The sequence below is a fragment of the Dreissena polymorpha genome, chromosome 4 (genome assembly GCF_020536995.1).
Source record: "Dreissena polymorpha isolate Duluth1 chromosome 4, UMN_Dpol_1.0, whole genome shotgun sequence".
Classification (NCBI taxonomy): Eukaryota; Metazoa; Mollusca; class Bivalvia; order Myida; family Dreissenidae; genus Dreissena; species Dreissena polymorpha.
Genome location: NC_068358.1, coordinates 16,830,955 through 16,847,407, shown reverse-complemented (window position 1 = coordinate 16,847,407; position 16,453 = coordinate 16,830,955). Strand labels below are relative to the sequence as shown.

Sequence of the window (16,453 nt, the reverse complement as noted above, 5' to 3'; positions counted from 1 at the left end):
ATAAAAATAAATATGAATGGAAACAAAAAACAACTCTTCATCTCATTTACACTTGTTTGCAATACATAAACTATTATTCATTGTCACAGAAAATTAATGTATTTATGTATATAAGGTTCGCAAGCTTCAACTTGATTGAAGTCCACAGAGCTAGTTTCAATGTTACTTGCAACTAAAATGACAATTTAAAATCACAGCAAATGTTGCCCTATGTTTTTTGTTTTTAATCATTAATTACATTCTGGAGGGAACAATCCTTTAAAGGCGCACATAATCTTTCCTTATATGTTACCTTTAAGGTCAAGGTTATTCATATTTTGGACAGAACACTTCCTTTAAACCCATCCTCAACAATCCTTGTGTGTTACCTCAATGATTGATGCTGTAAATATATATTTTAAAGAACAGACCCTTTAAAGCCACCCATCTTGCCCTATTTGTTACACTGCAATTAAATGTAATTAATGTGTTGCCAATATCCCCTTTCATATCACATACAAAATCTGCCAATATGAAGTACCTTAAAGTTTGACATAATTGATATCTGCAGAGTTTTTTATTTAAATAATGGGCTGTTATAAGAAAATATTAGTAATGAAAAAGTATAATTTCCCAAATGGGTCGTTAAAATTGAAGGTTTCCATTTCATTTTTTTAAATTAATCTCAAAATTTACATTATCGCCCATCATGCTTTATTACTTAAACCTAAGTAAATATAATATTTAAACACTTTTATAACTTTAAAGTATTTGTTAGCTAAAAACCATAACACTAATTTCTAAATTGTAGTCATAACAACGTTATTTCGCCTAAAGGAAACCAGCCACCAAATGGTGAAAAAACACTGTACCTAAAACCAACCACACAAAATCTTCCCACCTTGTAAGTCTATATTCTCACGCTCCATACGGATCAACAGAAGGGTCTCCAGTATCGCTTTTCTCCACAAGGCCCGCAACTCTTCCTTCGTTTTCTTGGCCCTCTCCTCTCCCTCCTCTGCCTCTGCATAATCAATTAATAAATGTGTCTTATGTGAAAATTGGGCAAAATACATGTGCATAAAGTGTCGTCCCAAATTAGCCTGTGCAATCCGCACAGGCTAATCAGGGACAACACTTTCCGCTTTAATGTTTTTTTTCGTTTAAAAGAAGTCACTTTTTACAAAAAAATCCAGTTTAAGCGGAAAGTGTTGTCCCTGATTAGCCTGTGTGGACTGCACAGGCTAATCTGGGAAGACACTTTAAGCACATACATTATTCCCAGTTTTCTCAGAACATGACACAAATAGAGAATTTATGGTTGGTGACTTTTGATAACATGTGAAATCAGACAAGTAGGATATGGCATTGGAAAAAGCGAGACTTGCGAATGTACATTGACCCTAATTCTCATTCGCATTATAACACTTTAATTTTAAAATTATTTTTTTCCAGATTCAAAACTTATTGTTTTAAAATGTCATTTTGCCACACTGTGATTAAGTCCCTTTAAGCCCAGTGAACATGCCTTCCTGTACCTTCCAATGTGGGCGTGCTGGGATGTTTGGAAGGTGTGACGACCCTGTTGAAGATGGCCTGTCTCCAGGACACCCTCTTGTTGGAGCTGGGGCCGTGCTGGGGGTCAGAGCCCCCGAGGTCATCCTCGCCCGACAGGGAGGAGCGCTTGCTGGGCGAACTGCAGTTGGCTAGGATGAACCTAAAGGTGGACCAACATGCTGTAACTGTTGATTATAATGAGCCTTGTTCTGGAAAAACGTGGCTTAATGCATCTCATTAAGTGAAATTGCAGATTTTGGCTTTGCTAAGTCATTCAAACAATGTTCTCTTATTTAATTTTTGAATTATATCTTGTTTTAACAAACTGGACAACTAAATGTATTTAGTATTCATCTATTCATCGTGGGACACAATTTTTCGTAAATTTTGTGGATGCATCCAACCATATAACAAACAAATAATAGTATTGCTTGCTGTTATTCAATACAACTGAATCCAAGTCCCGGGTAAAGGTTTCTAGGATGTATAAATACACAAACACAACAAAACAAAGTGTTTATTGTGCACAAATAAAGAATTAAGAGTTTGCTTATGATAAAAAATATTACCTTTAGCAGGATATGACTTTTGTATCTTTAATATCAAGTAAATTTTCATCTGATCTGCCCCCCCCCCCCCCCCAAAAAAAAGAGGCTTCTAAGTAATTCCCAGCAGAGCTTAATTAACATTTGATGTGTAAAATTTAGCTGCATAAAAATACTGCAGTGTATTCAATGCTATCTTTTTTCATTTTGGCTTGTGATTGAATCTCATTTCATTGGTGCTTAGCAATGCTTAATTAACTACAGATTGTTAATGACTGTAACTAATTGGTAACTGCATTTATTGTTTTGGCTTTGTGTTTATTGTAAAATTTGTTTTTGGAAGCCCACTGTCTAATCGACAACTTGTAGTAAGATCCTTTCTTCCACACCTATGTGCACTGTTTGCATAACAGTCTTCAAATGATTTATTGACAGGTTGTCAATTAGATACATTTTTTTACCATAGCAGTAAAGGTCCTGCAACTTTTGCAGCAAATGTATGAACTCAGCAGAAGTCCCATATGGTTATGGGACTATAATCAGCAGAAGTCATATATGTTTAATGGGACTATACCCAGCAGAAGTCATATTATGTTTACTGGGACTATACCCAGCAGAAGTCATATTATGTTTACTGGGACTATACCCAGCAGAAGTCATATTATGTTTACTGGGACTATACACAGAAGAAGTCATATTATGTTAACTGGGACTATACACAGAAGAAGTCATATTATGTTTACTGGGACTATACCCAGAAGAAGTCATATATGGGTGGGACTATACACAGAAGAAGTCATATTATGTTTACTGGGACTATACACAGAAGAAGTCATCTTATGTTTACTGGGACTATACCCAGCAGAAGTCATATTATGTTTACTGGGACTATACACAGAAGAAGTCATATATGGGTGGGACTATACACAGAAGAAGTCATATTATGTTTACTGGGACTATACACAGAAGAAATCATATTATGTTTACTGGGACTATACCCAGCAGAAGTCATATTATGTTTACTGGGACTATACCCAGAAGAAGTCATATATGGGTGGGACTATACACAGTAGAAGTCATATTATGTTTACTGGGACTATACACAGAAGAAGTCATATTATGTTTACTGGGACTATACACAGAAGAAGTCATATTATGTTTACTGGGACTATACCCAGCAGAAGTCATATTATGTTTACTGGGACTATACACAGAAGAAGTCATATTATGTTTACTGGGACTATACACAGAAGAAGTCATATTATGTTTACTGGGACTATACCCAGAAGAAGTCATATATGGGTGGGACTATACACAGTAGAAGTCATATTATGTTTACTGGGACTATACACAGAAGAAGTCATATTATGTTTACTGGGACTATACCCAGAAGAAGTCATATTATGTTTACTGGGACTATACACAGCAGAAGTTATATATCTTTCACCAGACTATACCCAGCAGAAGTCATATAAGTTTCATGGGACTATACCCAACAGAAGTCATATATCTTTCATGGGACTATACCCAGCAGAAGTTATATAAGTTTCATGGGACTATACCCAACAGAAGTCATATATCTTTCATGGGACTATACCCAGCAGAAGTCATATATCTTTCATGGGACTATACTCAGCAGACCTCACAGATGTTTATGGGACTATACCCAGCAGTAGTCATGTATGTTTATGGGACTATACTCCCAGCAGAAGTCACATTTGTTTCATAGGGCTATTAGAACTCAAATATGTTTATGGTATTGTACCCAACAGAACTCACATATGTTTCATAGGACTATCAGAACTCACATATGTTTCAAGGGACTATCAGAACTCACATATGTTTCATAGGGCTATCAGAATTCAAATATGTTTCATGCAACTATCAGAACTCAAATATGTTTCATGGGACTATCAGAACTTCCATATGTTTCACGGACTATCGCAACTCGCATATGTTTCATAGGACTATCAGAACTCATATATGTTTCATAGGGCTATCTGAACTCACATGTTTCATGGAACTATCAGAACTCACATATGTATCATGGGACTAACAGAACTAACATATTTATCATGGACTATCTGAACTCACATAATTATGTTTCATAGGACTATCTGAACTCACATCTGTTTCATAGGACTATCAGAACTCACATATGTTTCATAGAACTATCAGAACCCACATATGTTTCATGGGACTATCAGAACTCACATATGTTTCATGGGACTATCAGAACTCACATATTTTTCATGGACTATCTGAACTCACATATGTTTCATGGACTATCTGAATTCACATATGTTTCAAAGGACTACCAGAACTCACATATGTTTTATGCAACTATCAGAACCCACATATGTTTCATGGGACTATCAGAACTCAAATATATTTCATGGACTATCAGAACTCACATATGTTTCATGGGACTATCAGAACTCACATATGTTTCATGCAACTATCAGAACTAACATATGTTTCATGGGACTAACAAAACTCGCATATGTTTCATGACACTATCTAAACTCACATATGTTTCATGGGACTATCTAAACTCACATATGTTTTATGGGACTATCTAAACTCACACATGTTTCATGGGACTATCTGAACTCACATATGTTTCATGGGACTATCTAAACTCACATATGTTTCATGGGACTCACATATGTTTCATGGGACTATCAAAACTCACATATTTTTCATGGGACTAGCTGAACTCACATATGTTTCATGGGACTATCTGAACTCACATGTTTCATGGGACTATCAAACTCACATATGTTTCATGGGACTATCTGAACTCACATATGTTTCATGGGACTATCAGAACCCACATGGGTTTCATGGGACTATCAGAACTCACATATGTTTCATTGGACTATAAGAACTCACATATGTTTCATTGGACTATAAGAACTCACATATGTTTCATGGGGATTATCTCAACTCACATATGTTTCATGGGATATCTGAACTCACATATGTTTCATGGGACTATCAGAACTAACATATGTTTCATGGAATATCTGAACTCACATATGTTTCATGGGACTATCTGAACTCACATATGTTTCATGGACTATATGAACTCACATATGTTTCATGGGACTATCAGAACTCACACATGTTTCATGGACTATCTGAACTCACATATGTTTCATGGACTATCTGAACTCACATATGTTTCATAGGACTATCAGAAATCACATATGTTTCATAGAACTATCAGAACCCACATATGTTTCATTGGACTATCAGAACTCACATATGTCTCATGGACTATCTGAACTCACATATGATTCATGGGACTATCAGAACTCAGATATGTTTCATGGACTAATAGAATTCACACAAGTTTTATGGACTATCTGAACTCACATATGTTTCATGGACTATCTGAACTAACACAAATTTTTCTAGTAAAATTCATTTTAATTAGTAATTACTTACCTGATATCATATGCTATTTACTCCGAAAGGATCGTAATTCATCCGGAATTTTCTGTCCGAGGAATCCCACACTTTTCATAAACCCGTCAGATAGGTCAGAACGGTCACAGTGCTGTGTAGCCGTACAACCAAAACGGGACATTACCCAGAATCCACTCTTATTCCAATAATATTAGAATGTGCAGGAGTTCCCTGGGAAATTGGCACAGGAGACCGAGAAGGTCGTTGAACCAGGATCTCCTGGGCCACCAAGGGGCTATCAGGAGGATCCGGCAAGAGCTCACACTGATTTTCCCTAAGATTTGGGGAATTAGAATGGGTGGGGGATAAGCGTAAGCGTCCAGTTGATCCCAATCGAACGAAAGCACGTCTACCCCCCACGCTGCTGGTTCGTACACTGGACTCACATACAGAGGAAGTCAGTGGCTGTCTCTGGTCGCAAACAGGTCGACCAGTGGATAACTGAATGTGATGAATATCTGATTGGCCACTTCCTGATGAAGTGTCCACTCCGATGGAAGTAACTGGTGTTTGCGAGACAAACCGTCCACCAGGGCGTTGAGACGACCTGGTATGTGTTTGGACAAGAGAGAGACGTTTAGGCTCTTGCAAAGAACAAGTAATTTCATTGTTTCCAGATACAGGGAGTGAGAATGTGTACCGCCCTGTTTCTGGATGTAAGCCACGACTGATGTGTTGTCTGTCGATACCATCACACAGGAGTCCCGAAGATGTGATTGGAATTGAGAAACAGTTAGAAAGACTGCTCGCATTTTGAGATTGTTTATGTGCAGGAGAGACTCCTGAGGAGACCACAATCCTGATAATATCAGGCTGAGGGGTTCCAGATGAGCGCCCCAACCTTCCATGCTCGCATCCGTTATGAGATGTAAAGACGGTTGCGAGGGAAGAAGCGGTACGCCTGCCAACAGGGTCTCCTCGTCTAGCCTCCATAGAAGGTGGGGGACTAAGGACGGAAGGATGGGAATCTGTGTTAGCAGATTGTCTGGAGACCATTTCCAGCGAGCTGAGAGATAGTGCTGAAGAGGACGTAGGAAGAGACGTCCCAACTGCACGAAGTCTGCTACAGAGCTCAGGATACCGTTTAGTGAGAGGAAATCTTGAGCTGTGATATGAGATTGGGACAGCACCCATCTGACCTTCAAAAGGAGGTCTGATACACGTTGCGGTGAGACCCTGACCCGATTGATGTGGGTCAGAAAATTCATTCCCACGAATATGAAATCCTGAGAGGGAATGAGGTCTGACTTGGCTACATTGAGAAGGAGTCCTAAAGAGAGGAGCTCCTTCCAAGAGAACTCTAGGTGTAGCAGAAGCAGTCGACGATCGAGCTGGTGTAAGAGCCAATCGTCGAAATACAGAAGCAGTTGAACCCCATGTAATCGGAGGTGTGCACTCACTGCGGCCATGAGTTTGGTGAAAACTCGTGGAGCTGTGGCCAATCCAAAGGGCATCGCCCAAAACTGGTAGACCTGGCCTCGAAAGGAGAAGCGCAGGTACTTCCGGTAGTTGGGATGGATAGGAACATGGAAGTATGCATCTTCCAGGTCCAAGGAAACCCCCCAGTGCATGGGTTTGATGGAGCGCCAAATGAAGGCAGGAGTCTCCATCTTGAAAGAAGGTTTGACTAGAAACGTGTTGAACACTTTTAAGTCTATGACTGGTCTCCAGGAGCCGCTTTTCTTTTGAACAAGGAAAAGGCGACTGTAAAAACCTGGAGAACAAGGGTCGTGAACCCTTTCTACCGCCTGTTTTTCCAGGAGTCAGAGAATGGAGTCTGGAAGTTGTGGATGCGGAGATACCAGATCTATTGGGAGGCGAGAGAGTGGGGGCCTTTTTTCGAATTGAAAAGTGAGGCCATATGTGACAAGAGAATGAACCCACGCGTCCGAAGTTATTTAGAGCCATCGATTTGCGAAGTGCATAAGTCTGGCCCGACTGGTACCTCCGGCATCAGAGGTTGTATGACCTAGGGGTATGACCTAGGGCTGACCTTTAGGAGGGCCACCCTTGCCGGAAGAAGGATTAAATGACTTCTTGTCCGCATTGGGTTTGCCCTTACTCCAATTTTGGTTTACAGAAGGCTTCCGATAGGAAGTTGTTCTGTTCTGAAAAGGAGGCCTATTAGTGGGCTGACGTGGAGCAGACGGACGCTTAGTAGGGAAACTGTCCCTTTTAGCGTTCTTGGCCGGTGGGGCTCCTGGGGGCTTAGAAGCAGGGCGCTTAAAAACCACAGGGCGCTGGCCAGAGTTGCTCCTAGCTAAGTAGGCATGTATCTGATCTTCACTATCAGCAGTAAGTGCCGACTGTATCCTCCCTCCGAAAAGAGACTCTGCTGTTAGTGGAGCAGTTCGAAGGGAGTTTACGCCTGTTTCCAAAAGGAAATTATTGGGCAAGGAAGAGAGGATGAGGTCTCTCCGAAGCCTTAACATCTCAGACAAAGACGACGCAGCATTGTGAGATAAACACTGCGTAGTACGTGAAAGATGTATCAACAAGGCCCGGAGCTCCTCTGGGATTGAATCAGAGAGCTCCCAAACCAAGTCTACGGCTGTGGCTGCCATGAGATCTAGCTGGTTAGCCAGACCTATGGAACGGCGTTCTCTCAGCTCCCAATTTTCCAACAGGGAAAGAGGGACTGCTGTATGGGTAGATGATGAAGGCATTGTAAGTGACAGCTTACTAATGTCAGCATCAGGAACCGGAAGTTTGGAAAGGTCCAAACCGGTAGCAGGGTCGGGTACCGGGGCCTTATAACTTTTCCCGCCGTCCATCTGTTTAGGCTCCGTCAGCTCCTTAGCGGCTTTCCATGGAGATGGCGAAGGCTTATTGGCTGGTTCAAGTGACTGGAAAACAGCCATTGTGGAAGAGCCAATAGGAAGGCGTAGATCCACTCGGGAAGTAGCCTTACTTATCCTGCCGGGCTCTCGTCTGCGTGCTAACTGTTCTGTAACGGTAACCGCAGATCCTGTGAGAGACAAGGAAGGGCAGGGGCAGAAGTCCTCATCTAAGGTATTGAACATTAGTTCGTTTACCTGATTGATGGAGGCCAAATAATAAAGTTCGGCCTCATTAGACTCGGAACCCCTCTCAATCGAACCGTCTGCGGGAGCATTGGATTGATTGAAACCGGTGGATATAGAAGTAGGAATAATAGATTCATTCGCTTCTATCATGAGAGAATCGTTTTCCGGCACCATCAAAGATATAGCTGGTGAGTTAGGTCTCTCAGAGATCAAGTCAGCAGACTCACTTTGAATACCAGAGGTCGCTGGTAAAGGATCAGTCGAAAAAGGGACAAAGATTCCCGGCGACTGTTGGATCCACAAAGTATTGGGATTTGATGGTGTAGCGGCAGCCCGGGGTATACTTCTATGCAATGTGGAAGAGACCCGTGGGGCTGAAAACGCAGCCGAAGTGGTTAGATTAACCCCTGTACCTTGAGCCTGATATGTATGCAAACTAGTGTTTGAATACAATTTATGCTCAGTTGTTGTAGGAACGGCTGAAGTGTGTGTTGAGGCCAAAATAGAGGCCGACACACGTGGAAGGGTGTCAATAGATTCCTCAGAGAAGGATCAACTAGGGGACCTAGGAGTCCGAGAGCGCCTAATAGAGGAAGGTCTATGTCCCTTATCCCTGCGATGCCGAGACACTGTTCGGCGGCGCTGGGAATGATGTTTCCTGATCGAACGTCTCCCCGAGCGCTGGCGTGATCGCTCTTTACGAGGCAATCTACGCCGAGAAACACTCGGTGAGCGTGAACGACGTCCCCTCCGATAATGATGAGGGCTATTTGAAGTAGACGATGAGTCATACGACGATAAGCCCGAGGTGGAGGAGTAGCCTGAAACATCAGACACTACACGTTTACGTCTGTGACTCACAGTAGAAACGCAGCTGCCTCTACCTTTGTGGAGTACTGACAATGTAGTGTCAACATCTACGGTGACCGGAACGGTCTGTGGCACAGACCGGTACCCGGTGACCGGATCGGTCATTACATGACCGGTGACCGGACCGGTCAATGACCGGTTGACCGGACCGGTCATAGCATGACCGGTGACCGGACCGGTCAATGACCGGTGACCGGTTGACCGGACTGGTCATAGCATGACTAGTGACCGGTTGACCGGTCATAGCATGACCGGTGACCGGACCGGTCAATGTTGACCGGTGACCGGTGAAGTCTCTGGACCGGTCAACTGGTCATTCCCGATGAACGGACCGGGCAAATTTTGTCCGGTGTCGTCACGGGGTAAGGACCGATGCCTGGCAGCTACTGGTGGCATATGGTCAAGATCGTGTGGTGAAGTCCAGACACACGGAACTTTCCCTACTTTGATCTGAACTATTCTTGTTGTGTCCACGACTCTTGAAGGGTCGACGCTTGATGGCCCAGGTATCTGCAGACCATTGCTCACAGAAAGGGCAGCAGTTATCCTGGGTACATCCTGCACATGACAGGCAGCTACCATGGTTGTCCCATGCTGCCCTTATGTGTCCACATGAGCCACGTGTTTGATGCATATTTTGCCTTGAACAAACAAACAAATACACAAAACAAAACAGAAATACACAGATATATATACGGAGAATGTTTTAACGCAGGGGTTTTTTTTAGAGAAAGGGGAAGACGCTGGACGCTGGGTGAAAGGGGAAAAAAAGAGTGCGAAAGAGATATATTAGGGGAAAAAATAAAAACTGTTCATTTCAATGTCTATAACTTATCAAAAGAGACTTGTCTCTGTCCTTTTTGTTCTTAAACACATATAACAGGTATTAAAGTTAAAGTCCTTAATAAAGTTGCAGGTGTAGATCTAATAATGGGAAATGTTTTCAACTATATTTTTGTACTGGGGCCGGGGGACGATGTCAATTTTGTGATTTCAATTTCATGATGAATGGGTTGACGATCTTGATTTGCTACAGTATTGGAAGGGAAAGGAGCGGCAGCTGCCGGTTGTCTACTTTCACTTTCACAATGTTCGATGTTGATTACCTCGGAATCCTGCTGGGTTATAACGGTTTTCGATGATTCTTTCTTAAAAAATGCCTCGATGCGTTCAGTATCTTCCGAGTTCGAATGTTTTATTTTGTTTGTGTAAGAACGCTAATTGTGAGACATTTTTTTCTGTTTTCACGTTTATACCTCGGCTTGCACATAGCCCGGATGAAAATTCGACTGGTTTCGGGTAATTAATTGACGAAACACCCTTCTCGCGCACAACCGGTATCCAGTAAAATAGTCACATGATTATTATGATTAGTTGTCCAGTTTACATGACGTTATTCAAGAGCTATATTTAGAATAACTGGGATTCCCAGATGTTGTGTGTTCGTCTGGAGAGAGAGAGCGCGAATTCGTTGTACATGGTGCAAATTGGATAATTGTCGAATGCCCCAAGGAAAAATAAACATTTCTTTGAGAGAAAATATTATATTTTGGTGAAAAATTATATTTTTGGTGGGGAAATTGTATTTTAAGGGGAAAAATTCTGGTAGGGGAAGACGCCGAATATCGGCGTCACTTTCTTAGTAAAAAAAAACCCTGTAACGCAATACAAAAACTTCTCTATTCTGTTAAACAGAAGAATCCAGCGAAACAGAAGCAACAATTAAGTCAATAACAAAAATGTCGGCCTTTGTATATCGCAGCGGGAATAAGAGTGAATTCTGGGTAATGTCCTGTTTTGGTTGTACTGCTACACGGCACTATGTGACCGTTCTGACCTACCTGACAGGTTTATGAAAAGTGTGGGATTCCTCGGACAGAAAATTCCAGATGAATTACAATCCTTTCGGAGTAAATAGCATATGATATCAGGTAACGTAATTAAGCTATTAAAATATGTTTCATAGGACTATCAGAACTCACATATGTTTCATAGAACTATCAGAACCCACATATGTTTCATGGGACTATCAGAACTCAAATATATTTCATGGACTATCAGAACTCACATATTTTTCATGGGACTATCATAACTCACATATGTTCCATAGGACTACCAGAACTCACATATGTTTCATGCAACTATCAGAACTAACATATGTTTCATGGGACTATCAAAACTCGCATATGTTTCATGGGACTATCTTAACTCACATATGTTTCATGGGACTATCTAAACTCACATATGTTTCATGGGACTATCTGAACTCACATATATTTCATGGGACTATCTAAACTCACATATGTTTCATGGGACTCACATATGTTTCATGGGACTATCGAAACTAACATATTTTTCATGGGACTATCAGAACTCACATATGTTTCATGGACTATCAGAACTCATACATGTTTCATGGACTATCTGAACTAACATATGTTTCGTAGGACTATCAGAACTCACATATGTTTCATAGAACTATCAGAACCCACATATGTTTCATGGGACTATCAGAACTCAAATATATGTCATGGACTATCAGAACCCACATATGTTTCATGGGACTATCAGAACTCAAATATATTTCATGGACTATCAGAACTCACATATGTTTCATGGGACTATCAGAACTCACATATGTTTCATGGGACTATCAGAACTCACATATGTTTCATAGGACTATCAGAACTCACATATGTTTCATAGAACTATCAGAACCCAAATATGTTTCATGGGACTATCAGAACTCACATATGTTTCATGGACTATCTGAACTCACATATGGTTTATGGGACTATCAGAACTCACATATGTTTCATGGACTAACAGAACTCACACATGTTTCATGGACTATCTGAACTCACATATGTTTCATGGACTATCTGAACTCATATATGTTTCATAGGACTATCAGAACTCACATATGTTTCATAGAACTATCAAAACCCACATGTTTCATGGGACTATCAGAACTCAAATATATTTCATGGACTATCAGAACTCACATATGTTTCATGGAACTAAGAGAACTCACATATGTTTCATTGGACTATAAGAACTCACACATGTTTCATGGGACTATCTAAACTCACATATGTTTCATGGGACTATCAGAACACACATATGTTTCATAGGACTACCAGAACTCACATATGTTTCGTGCAACTATCAGAACTAACATATGTTTCATGGGACTATCAAAACTCGCATTTGTTTCATAGGACTAGCTAAACTCACATATGTTTCATGGGACTATCTAAACTCACATATGTTTCATGGGACTATCTAAACTCACATATGTTTCATGGGACTATCTGAACTCACATATGTTTCATGGGACTATCTAAACTCACATATGTTTCATGGGACTCACATATGATTCATGGGACTATCGGAACTCACATATTTTTCATGGGACTATCAGAACTCACATATGTTTCATGGACTATCAGAACTCACACATGTTTCATGGACTATCTGAACTCACATATGTTTCATGGACTATCTGAACTCACATTTGTTTCATAGGACTATCAGAACTCACATATGTTTCATTGAACTATCAGAACCCACATATGTTTCATGGGACTATCAGAACTCAAATATATGTCATGGACTATCAGAACTCACATATGTTTCATGGGACTATCAGAACTCACATATGTTTCATGGGACTATCAGAACTAACATATGTTTCATGGGACTATCAAAACTCGCATATGTTTCATATGACTATCTGAACTCACATATGTTTCATGGGACTATCGCTGGACCTCCTCCGATCCTGTAGCTCCTGTAGTTGTCTTGACTTGGCCCGTTCTATCACGTCTGGGTCAGGCTTTGCACCGACTGTGGCGGCCCGTGGGCGCCCTGGCTCTGGGGAAGGGGGCGGGCTGGAGAAATCAAACTTGGTCTTGTCTTTGGTGAGAGGGCCTGGCGACGGGGCAGGGGAGGCATCAGGCGAGGTGTGATCCTATGGAAGTATAGCATCAGTGTATTGTGTAAATAAGTATCAATCAACGGGAAAAAATGGGGGCTTATGCATGTGCATAAAGTGTCATCCCAGATTTGCCTGTGCAGTTTTCACAGGCTAATCAGAGACAACACATTCTGCTTTAATTGTGTTTTTAGATTAAAACGAGTCTTTTCATAGGAAAAATCAACTTTGAGCGGAAATGTCGTCCTTGAACCGCTTTGAGCAGTAATGTCGTCCTTGAATAACTGATGAAGACTGTTCATTCTTATTTAAGAAAACACAATCATTTAACCCTGCTTTACCAGAGAGCAGTTTATTATATAGTTATAATGAAACACAAGAAAGAATATCAGAAGATAAATTCCTGTTACAAGTATTATACGCCACAGACCAGTATAAATAACACAACTCTTAACACATACATAAACAAGCAAATTCGTTGAATTGATATCCCCCGCCAATATGCTTCTGGACACAAAAGTGTTATATTTGACACTCAAAAAAGCATTTTTTCAAGATACAAAGGGCCATAACTCCTTTATTATCTAATGGTGTACAATGCCATTTGGCGTGCATCATCCTCTTATCCATATATATACTCGTACCAAGTTTCAATGAAATCCGCCAAAGCACTTCCAAGATATGGCTCAGGACACAAAAAGCATTTTTCCAAGATACAAAGGGCCATAACTCTGCTATTAACAGATGGGGTACAATGCCATTAGGCATGCATCATCCTCTTATCCATATATATATACTCATACCAAGTTTCATTGAAATCCACCAAAGCACTTCCAAGATATGGCTCCGGACACAAAAGTGCCGGACGGACGGAAAGATGGACGGACAATGCCAAAACAATATCCCTCCACCTATGGCGGGTCTAAATGCAAAAGATCAGTTAACGCTGAGCATTGAATGAATGATTTCATGGTTAAAGTAATACATTCATGCAGGTAACTGTACAACTTTCTGCAAAACAATGAATTTAAGTCTGCCCAGATATCAATGTAACATCCTTTACAGAAACATTATTAAAGCATGCAGACAAAATTTACATTTTAAAAGATTCTATGCAAGGTAAACCAACCACATCACCTACCAATGACCGACTAAATGATCCCCCCTCATTCTCATTGGTCCCACTGCGATGGCGGAATACTTCCTTGACCTCCTCTGTCTTATGGTGAACATTCGTGAGCAAAGATTCAAAGGACGTTGTCAACGTCTTCCGGGCTTTGTTCCTGATGAACTCAAAGGCCGACTTGTTGGGCTTACTCTTCATGTCCCCAAGGAAGAACTGCAATAAAACCTTTATTACTCACAAACACACTTAAACGCACATGTAATCTCTTTGAAAATCTAATGAAATGAAAGACCTTCTTTTGCAACCCAAAGACACTGATGAGCAGCAAACAGTATAAAACCTGAACAGACTGCGAGTTACTTGCAGGCTGTTCTGCATTTAGACTGGTTGCATATACCCGTAGTCCCTTAAAAATCAAATTAAATTTCAGATCTTTTTAACTAGATTTACGATATAAAGCCCTCATATCCAACCCTAACATACTGATGAGCCGCATACAGCACAAAAAATGAACATACTGGAATTTACTCACAGGCTGTATTGATTGTATGCTGGACTGTATGCCCCAATACATACTTACTCAGTTTTGTGTGGCCCCTTTGCACAGTGTACTTACATAAGTTTTTTGCAGCCTTTTGCGTACTTACATCAGTTTTGTGTGGCCCCTTTACGAAGTGTACTTACATAATTTTTGTGCGCCCCTTTATGGAGTGTACTTATATAAGTTTTGTGTGGCCCCTTTACGGAGTGTACTTACATCAGTTTTGTGAGACCCCATTACGGAGTGTACTTATATCAGTTTTGTGTGACCCCTTTACGGAGTGTACTTACATCAGTTTTGTGCGGCCCCTTTGCAGAGTCGGAGATGTGGGTGTGGTTTTGCTGTTTGACCTCGCACAGTTTACGGATGTGGATCATGAGGGACTCTACAGACTCCTCGTGGCTCTGGGGGTTCTCATTCTAAACAATAGAGCAGTGTTATGGGAAAACTGGGCTTAATGCATGTGTGTAAAATGTCATGCCAGATTACCTCGTGCAGTTTGCACAGACTTATTAGGAACTACAATTTTGTTTGTTTAAAGGTATACACTGCAACTCCAATATAACACTCTCCCTCATAACGCTGAATCCAATATAACGTGGGTGGGTCTTGGATCCCGTTTTTACTCCAACCTTCCATTTCTGATTCAAATCCATGTTATGCAACATTATGTATTTTCAGACAATTCAAAGATTGAGGCGATCACATCTTGATTGCTTTATTCAACAGTCGGTTGAATCGATTTTAATCGCTTCGAGGATTAACAACACCACTTGGTGTTAATCTGTTGTGTAATGTCAATAAAGGTGTGAAAAACTCGCGTGTCAGTTTTTATTACATGTAAGCCCTATCAGAGCAGTTCGGTGCGCTAATTTCAATAAGTTAAGTGCAAGCGGGAAAATTATACAATTAAAGTTATTCAAATCAATAAAAACATTCTTACTTTGATTTGATTGCAGTTTGACTGTCTTAAAGGATCGGCTTTGAAATATACTGCGCATGGCATAAAACAAGTTTTTCTGTCATTTCATTATCATTCTAGTATTAAGTCAGAGATTCACATTCATTTTTGCCCGGTATCAGAAAGTCCCCGGGAAGCACGTTTTTTTGCATGACACAATAAAACATTTCTTTGTACATGTATCGTATTCCATTCAATCTCAATTTAAATTCGCTCGTCCAATGAGAGCTCTGCCCCATAATGCACTGTTCTCTTTACACTTCTGAAAAATGGCGTATGCATATAAAGTTGTGTTTAAAAAATTCATAAACATATTTATCGTCATAAAAGTTCAAGATTATTATTTTTTTAAGTGATGTAACTTTATTGGATTATCGGATAAATGTGCACATTAGAAAAGCGGTATGTATACTGTTATTGATACGATTCGGTTTATA

At 40.5% G+C, this 16,453-nt stretch overlaps 2 protein-coding genes across 23 annotated transcripts in view; one reads left to right on the top strand and one right to left on the bottom strand.

Moving 5' to 3' along the window:
• LOC127875987 (TBC1 domain family member 1-like) overlaps positions 1-16,453 on the bottom strand; it is a 277,043-nt gene that overhangs the window by 30,978 nt on the left and 229,612 nt on the right. For 8 of the 21 annotated variants that reach the window (XM_052420795.1, XM_052420794.1, XM_052420781.1 and 5 more), the window contains 5 exons: positions 15,346-15,474; positions 14,530-14,727; positions 13,198-13,424; positions 1,518-1,696; positions 881-1,003 (listed from right to left, as the gene is read on the bottom strand). The exons of 9 other annotated variants lie outside the window; for them this stretch is intronic. In XM_052420795.1, coding sequence (XP_052276755.1) covers positions 881-1,003; positions 1,518-1,696; positions 13,198-13,424; positions 14,530-14,727; positions 15,346-15,474 — 856 coding nt within the window. The remainder of the gene's footprint in view (positions 1-880; positions 1,004-1,517; positions 1,697-13,197; positions 13,425-14,529; positions 14,728-15,345; positions 15,475-16,453) is intronic. 4 more of the 21 variants (XM_052420782.1, XM_052420783.1, XM_052420784.1 and 1 more) reach the window with 4 other exon arrangements.
• LOC127875989 (WD repeat-containing protein 17-like) overlaps positions 1-16,453 on the top strand; it is a 245,600-nt gene that overhangs the window by 116,483 nt on the left and 112,664 nt on the right. The window lies entirely within an intron of this gene.